The sequence below is a fragment of the Quercus suber genome, unplaced genomic scaffold, assembly GCF_002906115.3.
Source record: "Quercus suber isolate HL8 unplaced genomic scaffold, Cork oak 2.0 scaffold_324, whole genome shotgun sequence".
Lineage (NCBI taxonomy): Eukaryota > Viridiplantae > Streptophyta > Magnoliopsida > Fagales > Fagaceae > Quercus > Quercus suber.
Window position 1 is genome coordinate 817,012 of NW_027069777.1, and position 12,060 is coordinate 829,071.

Consider the following 12,060-nt stretch of genomic DNA (forward strand, 5'->3'; position numbering starts at 1 on the left):
TAATAATAATAATAATAATAATAATAGAAGAAAAAATGGTTCAACCCATGAGTCCAACCCGATCCACATGGGTGGGTTGGGTTGAAAAGTAACCCCCTCAACCATGATGCACACCCCTATTAAAAAAATATATCAAAAACAGGTTTTTTTTTTATTTTTTCATTAAAAATTTCTAAAAAGTTTTCTAGACCAATAATCCATTAACTTTTTCCAAACATAAAATCACTTGCCATATCAACTATTTCTAAATTGTTTGTAACTTTAACATTTTTCAATCTATAAATAAATAGGAAAAGGAAAATGCTAGCTACTAGAGATTTCCATGATTGCAATTATTTGTGGCTGAAGTGATTCTCAATTACCTCTCCATATATATATACACCTTACTTATTTTCAGGGTAAGTCTTCCCTTCCCAACTTCAAATACCAGAGATATCGATGTTTGCTGTGATCTTATTGATGGGATTGCTAGCAATAGGACGGGCTTATCGAGCCATCCGCCCACCACCTCCCAAAATTTGTGGCTCACCTGGCGGACCACCCATCACAGCACCTAGAATAAAGCTTAGGGATGGAAGGAATTTGGCTTTACAAGGAGCATGGTGTGCCAGCACAAGTGGCCAAGTATAAGATTTTCTTTGTTCATGGCTTAAGTGCTTGTAGACATAGTCCTGTGATTTTGAAAAGCCTCCCTCAAGTAATATTTCTAAATTATTATGTTCTATTTTGAAAAGCCTCCCTCAAGTACTGTACTGTGTTCATTCAGCAAAAAACAAATACTGTACTGTTTTCTTTTATTTACATTGAGTTTCTAAATTATTCTGTTCTAAAGGAAATACTTTTCAGGAATTTATTGAAGAACTTGGACTACACATTTTGTCTTTTGACAAACCCAGTTATGGAGAAAGTGGTCCACATCCAAAACAAACATTGAAAAGTTTGGCTTTAGATATCGAAGAGCTTGTGGATCAGTTGGAACTCGGTTCCAAATTTTATGTAATTGGTTATTCTATTGGGAGCCATCTGGTTTGGGGCTGCCTCAAGTACATTCCTCATAGGTATGAACTAGCTTTTATATATATATCAAAGATTTTTTTTTTTCCCTTTAACAATAAATCTGTTCTTATATGAGCACATTTTGGCAGTGTACTATTGCTAACCTTGATCCTTTTGAAGAAAAGGAAAAAACTAGACAAGAAAAAGAGGCCTGAAAAAAAAAAAAAAAAAAACAGCAGTATTATGTCAAATTTTCTATTCTAAACTATATTTCATTTAAATATCATTTTTTTTTCATTCATTTTTTATTATTATTTTCTCCACTTCTCAAAACATTTACCTTTCCTAAACTTTTCTAAACACTCACACAGTCACTCTCACTTTTCAAAGAAACATAAAATAAAATAATTGTTTGAGGAAACTAAAGTGTTCCCTAAATGTGGGAAGCAGTGTAGCAAGATCTTATTTTAGATAATCGGTGGGAAAGAATATGAGTGTTATTCATGAGTTCATTACCCATATTGGGCTCTTGTCTTATTTTAAGGAGACCATTGTGAATACTCTAAATAGCCACATTTCAAATACTAGTACTAGAGTAGTATCTTGCTATGCCTATGTAACTATTGTGAATATATTTCGGATATGCATATAATCTTATAATGGTGAAATCTATGGTACTCTTTTTTTTTTTTTCTTTTTTTTTTTTCTATAACATACCTACTTAATCTTAAACATTAACATATGATATTACCTTATTTAATATATATTTTATGATAATAGATAAATGATTAAGACCACATAGGTATAATGCATACAAAAAAAGTGTGCACCACTAAGAGCCTTATAATTTTAATTGACACCTCATAATGTTTCCAACTAAGATATTCACATTAAAAACGGTTCTCCTCCGTTATCACACACACACACACACATATAAAGTGTGTACTATTTTCAATAAAATATTGGAGAGAGAGAGAGAGAGAGAGAGAGAGAAATAATGATAACTTTTATTCAATTGTGTGTATAAAGTAAGTGAATAATAATAACATTTATTCAAAAAAATAATAACATTTATTCAATTGTGTGTATGAAGTAAAAATTGGTATTAAAACACTAATTGGAATGAGTCGAATGACCCTTGGTTTTGGCAAACTTGATATGAAAATTAATGATAATATTTATTCAATTGTGTGTATATAGTAAAATTGGTATTAAAACACAATAATTAAAATGAGCCTTTGGTTTTGGGAAACTTGATATGAAATTGATTAATACAATGAATAAGATTGGTGAAAATACTATTCCATTTTTCTCTAGAACATTAAAACATAGTAAAATTGTCATGTGAAGAAAAAAATGGACATTTAAAAAAAATTAATTAAATAAAGGTTTCTAAAGAACCACGTTTCATATTAAATTACGTACATCTCAATTAGAAGTAGTTATGATGTACTATTGTTTCAATTTGAGAAAGTTGTCCTGTTATTCTGAACTCTAAAGAAAACAAATTTAAATACAAATTTGTGTAATCTGATTTTGTCATACGTCTAAAGGTTAGCAGGAGTAGCACTACTTGCGCCAATTATCAACTACTGGTGGGCCGGTGGCAAGGTTTGCCTCCCAAATTGTCTACAGAGGCTTACTACAAACAACTACCTCAGGACCAGTGGACAGTTCGAGTTGTTCATTACATACCATGGCTAACCTATTTATGGAACACACAAAAGTGGTTTCCTGCATTAAGTGCTGTAACCGGAAACCCAGATATTTTCTCTCGACAAGATTTAGAAATAATGTCTAAAAAGATAGGGACACAAATCAACAAAGTACGTAGTTGAACGTTCTCTTTTATTCGCTAAGAGTAAATATTTTCAGCCCAAAAAATTGCTTTAGGAAACTTCTATGAGTAACAACGTTGTTAACCACCTAGTTTTCTACAAATATTTCTATTGTGATCTTGCAGTTGGCACTCTCAACTTGAAGAGGAAACCGTTGTGATTTCGTAGATAACACAAAAAATTAAGTACTACTGTACTACGTCTATAGTATTATAAATTTAAATTTCAACTTATAATGTCTTATTGATCTAAAAGTTGGTTGTGAAATCATTTAACAGTACTTTCATAGCTGTGCAACTTTTAACTATAAAAGAGCAAAGAATAAAAAGTACTCATGTTTCATAAACAACATGAGGCTATCAATAATATTAATGTTGGTTGAAACTTGTAGTGTAGTGGTAATGTGGCATGCATTTAGTGAGCCATGTCTTTATTAGATAGCAATGAGATTACAAATGTGAGGTGTTGGACATTGGTGACCCTAAAAAAAGAAACTATAGTTAATAGTAGGCCATATAGGAATGGTCAACCGTGATGAAAAACTTTCTCCAAAAAAAAAAAAACCGTGATGAAATTAATTAGAAAATATTTTTATTCAGCTATTAATTTATATATGAGTTGTCATGAGTACACTTCAAAAAACAATCTCCTAAGAAACAAATACACATGATGATATGTAGGATCATTAATGAATAAGAATATATTGGAAGTAGCTATGGAAAGATAGGTTGGGAGAGGAAGTTTGTTCATGTGGAAAGGCAAATAATGGAAGGACGTATTCATATTTAGGGTTCGTTTGGATACAGTTAAAAACTGAAAACACTGTAGCAAAATAATTTTTAAATGTGTAAATAGTACTGTAGGACCCATTTTTAATAAAAAAGTTGCTGAAAAGTGAAATTTGTGGGTCCGTGAACAGTAAACTTTGTGTGAAAAAGTCAAATGTTGCGGCTACTGTTCAATGAACAGTAGTCGCAACAGTAATGAACAGTACAAAATGCCGGCTGGGAAAGCTAAAAAGTAAAAAAAGAAAAAGAAAAAGAAAAACGCAAACGTGTTTGGGAAGCGCAAAACGCACTTCCCAAACGCACACTTAATGTAGTCAATATATAGCTTTTCAAAAAGAAGCCGTACATTCAATGCGCTCCTCTAGCATCTACGTATCGTATCTGATAGTGAGAGTCAGTTATTTCATTAATGTACATCTTCTTTCCATGAGAAGTCAATCATTTAGACTTTACTTGAACTTCAATCCGTTACCCATCTCTCCTTTTGCTGTTAGGAAAAAACATTTTTAGAGAAAAACAAACATAACAAAAATAAAAAAGTTAGGGTTTTGATTGCTTAAGAACTTCTATGAGAACAAAGCGGAGGGAATAGTACACAAATCTCACTCTGATTTTGGCTTCTCTCCCTAACCCAATTAGCTACTGTAAGGTTGAATTTAATTAACTATCTTGTTGGTTTTATTCCGTGCCAAATTTGCTTGTATTTTAGCATTTAGTAACCTTGTATTTAGGTGGGAATCTTATAAGGGTAGTGAGTGAGAGAGTGTGAAGAAATTCTCAAGATTGTGCAAAGAAACAGGGACTCGTGACTGGATCTTACGGGTGGCTCGCAGCTTGCAAGTTGCCAGAAGTTGCACACGTGCCAAGCATGCCAGAAGCTGAAGAGACATGCCAGCTGTTGCACTACAGGACAAAACTCCCAAGCTGGCCAGACCATTAGCTCGCGCCTTGAAATCGCGACTCAACCCAGTCGCGAGGTCAAGCCATCAGAATGCCCTGTTTGGGAAAAACTGACTCTTCGTATTCCATTCTCAACCTAGTATAAATATCCCTTATTCCCACGAAATGTAGAGGGCTTCCAGAGAGAATTGTGAGAGAGAAACCCTAGAGAAAAAAAGATTGCCTCATCCATAATCTTCACCTAAGAGACTCTTCAAGTTCCTTTACTTTCTTCCTCTCCATTGATACATCCTTGAGAGGTTTTTGATCAAATCATTTTCTCATCATACACACGATTGTGAGAAGTTTCATTTAGTGCTAAGGGAAGTAGTTTGGAAGGGACCAATAATTATTGGTTGATACTATGGTTTATAGCGGAATCCGGTAAGCTAGAAAAGAAAAAGGTTCGGCCCAACCTCGTTGGAGCAAAAAGCTTGGAGGGCTTAGGTACTTGGGTAGATTAGGCTTGGAGGGTCTATTACTGTTTATGTATCCCAACTACATTTTCTAGTGGATTATTAACTGCTTAGAGGGCAGTAGAGAGGTTTTACTCCGAGAACTTCGGTTTCCTCTTCAATAACACATCACGTGTAGTCCTTGTATTTGCATCTCTCTTTCCTTTATCTTTGCCTTTTATTTTTTGTTGTGGATGTGATTATAATTGGCTTAGATTGTTTATCAATTCTGTGTTTAGCTTATGTTCATGTTCTGCACATTAATTGTTTGATAATAAGCTTGAATTGGTTATTTGTAATTGGTGGGTCTAAACGTTCATAGTGTTTTCAACGCTATTTGAACTTTCAGCTACCTCATACTTGCCGCCGTGTCCACTCCCAGCTTCTTCCTCATTGTCGTTGCCCCGCAAGCTGAAGATGATCATGATCACGATCATGATTTGGATTGAGGAGCTGCAAGGAGAGCCGTCAGATTCGTTGAGTTCTAGGGTCGTCGGATTCGGCCTGAGCTCAGTCTCACTGAGCCCTATCTTTCACTCTAAACCTGAGCTCAGTCTCTCTAAGCTCTCGGCCTGAGCTCTCTCTAAACCCCTATTCCCTTATCTCTCTCAAACGAACTCCATGGCTGCCCTTCTCAAGCTTACCCCTTCACATCAATGTTGCCACCTCAGTAAAAACCCAGATCAACCACTATCTTTGAGATGATATAACATCTTCTAACTTCTGAGAGGAGACTCTCTCTATCTTAGCATGAGCTTGCACAACCTCTTGTTCAAGAAATCTCACCTTTGTATATGCTTTAGACAGCTCACCATTTAGTGTCTCAATCTCACACTTAGCCTCTTTATATCTGATCAAAAGACTTCTGTAATCTTCCTTAGCTTTCTTTATTTTCCTTACAGTTGCCTTGGCTACTCTGGAATACTCTCCCGACTTCTCAAGAAGTATGGTGTAATTTTCTTGAAGATTAGTTGTATTCTCTTCCTCTTCAGCATCTGATTCTTCCACAATCCTAATAGACTCTAAATCAGAATGCTCACCAAGCTCCTTCACAAGTGCACCCATATCATCTGATGACTCCACATGAGCAATGGTCATGAAGGCGGAGTAGTTTCCCTCTCCGTCACAGCTCTCTTCCGAGTCAGAATCAGAAGATTCTGAATCACTGAGTGTCGTGGCATAAACCTTGCATTTTCCTCTCAGAAAATCTGGACACTCCTTCTTTAGATGTCTATGGCTATTGCACTCATAGCACACAATGTCTGAAGAAGGTTGAGAATCCTTCCCTCCTTTTCTCTAAACTCTTTCCTATCACCTCTTGAAGATGAAAATTTTCCTCTGTTGAATGGTTTTCCACTGTTCTTCATTTTCAAGAATTTTCGGAAGTTTTTCACAAGATATACTACTTCTTTCTCCACTCCATCTTCTTCGGAAGGATTATCCATTCTTTTGGTCATGGTTTTAAGAGCAAGCAATTTGCTCGTCTTGTGGGAAGGTAGTCCAAGCTCATACGTTTGAAGTGATCCAATGAGCTCTTGGATATTAATTTCATCCAAATCCTTGCTTTTCTCTATGGCTGTGACTTTTGCCTGAAAGCTCTCCGATAAGGACCTCAAAATTTTTATCACCACCTTATTATCCTCAATCTTCTCCCCAAGATTGAATTTAGCAATTACAATTTCATTGAGCTTCCTATAGAATGAATGAAATGGTTCATCATCCCCTATCTTGAGCTCTTCAAATTTGGTGGTAAGCATCTGAAGTTTTGTGTCCTTAACTTTCTTTGTACGCTCATATGTCGTCTCCAAAATCTCCCAAGCTTCCTTGGCTACCGTCATATGAGAGATCCTGTGGAATTCATTAGGAGACACACCACAAAAAATAGCATTTAACGCTTTACTATTAGCATTGGTTGCTGCGAGAGCTGCCTTATCCCAAGTGGACTTAGGATCCGTCGACTTGGTCCAACCAATCTCAACCGCATCCCAAACAGTATCATCTATAGAGCATAGAAATGCTCTCATTCAGACTTTCCAAAATGCATACTTATTTCCATCAAAAAATGGTTGAACAATGAGAGATTGAGACCTATCTATCTCAACAAGGGGTCAAGGATCACACTCAGGTATTAAAACCACAACGAGTGTACTCGCTCTGATACCAATTAAAAGTTCAATATGGGTATGAAACACCCTTGAACGTTTAGACCCTAAATTATAAAAATACCAATTCAAGTTTTATATCAAACAATTAATGTGCGGAACATGATAATAAGCCAATAACAGAATTGATAGACAATCTAAGCCAAATATAAACACATCCACAGCAGTAAATATAAGGCAAAGATAAAGGGAAGAACGATGCAAACACACGGACAACACACGATGTGTTATCGAAGAGGAAACCGAAGTTTTCGGTGTAAAACCTCTCCGCCGCCCTCCAAGCGGTGATAAAATCCACTAAAAAATGTAGTTGGGATACATGAACAGCAGAAGACCTTCCAAGCCTAATCTACCCAGGTACCTAAGCCATCCAAGCTTCTTGCTCCAACGAGGTTACGCCGAACCTATTTCTTCTTTAGCTTCTCGGATTCCGCTACTTGACTATAGCATTAACCAATGTATATTGGTTCCTTCCAAACTGCTTCCCTCAACACCAAATAAACCTTCTCACAGACGTGGGTGTGGTGAGATAAGGATTTGGTAAAAGACCTCTCAATGGTATGACAATAGAGAGGAAGAGAGTAGAGGAATTTGTAGAGTTTCTTAGACGAAGATTGTGGATGAGGCAATCTTGTTTTTCTCTAGGGTGTTCTCTCACAAAATTCTCTCTGGAAGCTCTCTACATTTAGTGGGTATAAGGGTCTATATATAGTGAGGTGATATGAGAATACGAAGAGACAGATTTTTGCCAAACAGGGTAAATTGGCGGCTTGGTCTCGCGGCTTGTCCAAGTCGCGAAATCAAGTCACGACGTAACGGCGTGGCCAGCCTGGGACTTTTGTCTTGTAGTGCAACAGCTGGCGTGACCCTTCAATTTTCCTATGTGCATCTCACGTGCCTGAAGTTGGCGACTTGCTGCCGCGAGCCACCCGCGAGTCCTAGCTGCGAAGTTCTGCTTCTTTGCACATACTTGAGCTTTTTTTCACAACTTCTCACACACTACCCTTACAATAATTCCACCTAAAAACAGGGTTACTAAGTGCTTAAATTACAAGCAAATTGGCACGGAATAAAGCCAACTGGATGGTTGATAAATTTCAACCTTACAGAGCATATGATGAACTTGCTTTCTTCTAGTGGACAAACTTGTCCAATTAATGGGGACCAAGCTCACTCAATTCCCCAAGGAAAAAAGGAATGGCACAATGGATGATCACAAAAGTAAAACTTTCGTTTCTTAACCAACAAGTGGTTGACTGATTTTTATTCTTATCAACAATGATTGGTCTATTGTCACTTTTTTGCCATGAAAAATAACGGAAGAGAGAGAGACAACTAATAATAGCAATATGAAGTTGAGACAACTAATAATGAAATTGAAAATTGGGAAATGGTTTGTTGCACGCTTTAGGTGGAAGTTGAATCTAAATTGGCTCTTCGATGAAAAGTTCATCTAGAATAATTGTTTAAATTATTCTTTATTTTATTTTTATTTTTACTAATTTCTGTTGAAAATTTTGATGCAAACTTTGACGAGTGTAAAATGCCATTTTGGTCAATTTTGTAAAAAGTTAATTGGCCATTGAAACAAAAGTGTGTAAATATTAACGGTAAACACATCCAATTAAGAAAATCTCCAATCCTCTAATACAACCTTAACTAAAAGATAAATGCTTTTGTTTGTTCTTAACAAAATGTTTTTGTTTGTTCTTTTTGTTTGTTCTTTTTCTTTTTTTGGTTTTCGTTTTATTTAATTTATTGATGAAACTGAATGTAATTGCATGGTCAGTGAGTCGTTAAATTATCTGTATAGGGTTGTGATGATATTGTAGAACTAAATTTGTTGTAAAAACTAGCTATAATAATGAGTTCCAATTAAGCTTAGCCAGTCCTCTACTACTCCTAGCTGCCTTTTCCTCTTTGACAGTGTTTTGTCCTCAGACTGATGTATTATGTCTATGTGGATGATTCTGAAATGGCAAAGGACTCTGTTCAATACTAGTAGAGGTACTCTTGTTTGCAGACATATGGGATGCAAAAATGGGGTGCCATTACACTTATATTGGGGCCTCAGTTAAAAAGCAAGGTTATATTTAAAACATACTTCATCAACAACAACAGCCTTATTTATGAAAAAATATAATAATAATAATAATAACATTAAAAAAAACAAAAAAAAAAGCGGAATAGGAGTTGGCCTTTTGTGATGTGTTGGTTACAAATATATGAGTCCAACAAATGGAGTCTGCTAGTTAGAAGTAGGTATATTTAAAAATTTGGTGAATATGTTGTGTGTGAATGTTGGATTCAGTGGTGGAATTCCTTCATATTTTGGAATCCAATATCCCTTCTACTGAAAATTGGGATCGCATGAGATGGATGTTGAAGAAGAATGGGGAATTTGATATCCGTTCATATTATAATGAGTTTTAAGGTCCTTTCTCCATTGTATTTCCTTGGAAAGGTATTTGGAGGGTTAAGGCCGCTCGATAAGTTTCTCCATCATGTTTTGTTTGGACCACAACTTGGGATAAGATACTCATGGTGACAATTTGAGAAGTAGGTTTATCGCGTTTGTGAATTGGTGTGTCCTATGCCGTTGTTGTGGGAAGACTATGGATCATTTACTGCTTCACTGTGAGAAGGCTCATTAGTTGTGGTGTTTTGTCTTTAGATCTTTTGGGGTCTTGTGGGTCTTACCAAGTATGGTATCAAATATTCATTTTGGTTGGTGGAATTGGTTGGGTAAGCACTCATTAGACATTTGGAATTTGGTTCCTTTGTGTTTGATGTGGTGTATATAGAGGGAACGTAATAGGTGGACATTTGAGGATGTGGAGAGTTTGGAAGACCAGCCGCTTACTTCTTTTAGTAGTTCTTTGTTTAATTGGTCTCGGGCTTAGGGAGTCATGTCTAGTGATTCTCTCCCATGGTTCATTAGTTCTCTTTTCTCTGGTATTTAATTTTCTTTTCTTTTCTTTTTTCTTCTTTCCTCTTTTCTTATTTGTACATTTTGCCTCCTTTGTACTGTTTTTTATGTGCCTTTTTGCATAAGTAGCTTAATTAATAGTCTTTTCTTACTTATCAAAAAAGAAAGAAAGCTTGTTCTAGGTCCAACTTTCTTTCTCTTCATCACAGTGTTCCCTGATTTAGAAGCATAAATACTTGATATTGACATTATTTATGCCTATTTGGAAATTGTGTTGACTCTCTTTACTATTTGGTTGAATCGAAGAATGCTGACTCACTGCAGAACCGTGAATGAAGGTTATGCCGGTGATCTCTATTGCAATATCTAGGCGGAGATGGATTTTAGGTATATTCTTGATAGCATTGGTAAGTGAATCTATAAAGATTTTAGAAGGGAAGTCTTTTCTTACTTATCAAAAAAGAAAGAAAGCTTGTTCTAGGTCCAACTTTCTTTCTCTTCATCACAGTGTTCCCTGATTTAGAAGCATAAATACTTGATATTGACATTATTTATGCCTATTTGGAAATTGTGTTGACTCTCTTTACTATTTGGTTGAATCGAAGAATGCTGACTCACTGCAGAACCGTGAATGAAGGTTATGCCGGTGATCTCTATTGCAATATCTAGGCGGAGATGGATTTTAGGTATATTCTTGATAGCATTGGTAAGTGAATCTATAAAGATTTTAGAAGGGATTCAAGAAACTTCATACAAGTCAGCCACTTCATGTCTGGAGAAGTTCTAGTTGAGTTGTGGGAGTAACTTATTAATTATTATGCAACGTTACAGCATTGTTTTGTTCATATCTATGTTGTTGTGTCTGCCATTATGTTGATTTTCTTCATATTTTTGTTTTAGAGATTTATCATGGCATTAGCTTGGAAATGGATTCTATTTCGTGGCTGGACCTTAATGGCATGTTTGGATGTTTAAAAAAGGAGGGGGAGTAGAGTAGAGGGAGGGAGAGTAATGCAATTACCTTGTTTGGAAGTTTTTTAAAGAATGAGAGGGAGGAGTTTGGAGGGGTTTGGACTCCCTCTAGCCCCCCAATTTTAATTCCCCCAAATTGGAGAGATTTGGAGAGAGAGTAGAGTACATAAACTATTGACCAAGTAAATTACCTAATTTATCCTTATTATATTAACAAAATTACACAAAGGGAAGGGCTAAGTACTCCCTTCCCCCTTACTAATTTTAAAAACATTCAAATAAGGTGGAGGTGAATCATTCTCCTCTACTCTCCTCCCCACTATTCCCCTTCCCTCTACTCCCCTCTACCCTCCTCCCTCTCTAAACTTCCAAACAAGCCATAAGTTTTAGGTAGCATTTCTAGTAACTTGGGTGTGATTGGCAAAGCTTGCACTGTTGAATCATGGTACCAAGAGAATTGAAGTTAAATGAACAAATAATCACCTACATTTGTGTTCGTATACCATTCCAAGGATTTCTTGTACAGGTGTAGCTGTAATGTATATATATCAAGGGCCATTGTCCATGCTAAGTGGACTGGTTAACAAACTTCTATGACTGTGAGTGAGGCACCATTGAATAGTTATTTAGACCAAAACTAAGTATAAATGTGAGAATTTTAAAGATCTCGCCTAGAACAACTTCGTAGGCACCAGCTTCCTCTCTCATCTTTTCTCATAACATATATATATATAAAAAATATATATATATATATATAATTAAAAAAAATAACTATAGAATTACAATGCTGTCATTATTTTGGAATTTTTGCTTAGGCTGGTTCAATATGGGTTGCATGGGTTAAGGACTACTTGCTTAGAAGGATATTTTGGGCTGTACCTCACATTACAAGGGGCTAGAGGGAAATTCTTCAGCTAAGGAGCATTTCTTGACCTTTACTGAACTCTAAAGTTGAGAAAGGGAATTATCTTTGGCCCTATG

General features: G+C 36.0%; 1 protein-coding gene across 1 annotated transcript; it reads left to right on the top strand.

Annotated features, from left to right (window-relative positions):
- The first annotated feature begins 273 nt into the window (after positions 1-273).
- On the top strand, positions 274-2,736 carry LOC112037297 (uncharacterized). The gene is made up of 3 exons (XM_065782977.1): positions 274-624; positions 847-1,058; positions 2,550-2,736. The coding sequence occupies exons 1-3, from the start codon at positions 439-441 to the stop codon at positions 2,698-2,700; spliced, it is 549 nt and encodes a 182-aa protein (XP_065639049.1). The 5' UTR covers positions 274-438; the 3' UTR covers positions 2,701-2,736.
- Positions 2,737-12,060: the final 9,324 nt, after the last annotated feature.

Bases quoted from the DNA above. Each gene is read 5' to 3' on its own strand.
- LOC112037297 (XM_065782977.1), top strand. From the start codon at position 439: ATGTTTGCTGTGATCTTATTGATGGGATTGCTAGCAATAGGACGGGCT. The intron at 625-846 runs GTATAAGATTTT...AATACTTTTCAG, and splicing joins GTGCCAGCACAAGTGGCCAA to GAATTTATTGAAGAACTTGG. The intron at 1,059-2,549 runs GTATGAACTAGC...ATACGTCTAAAG, and splicing joins CTCAAGTACATTCCTCATAG to GTTAGCAGGAGTAGCACTAC.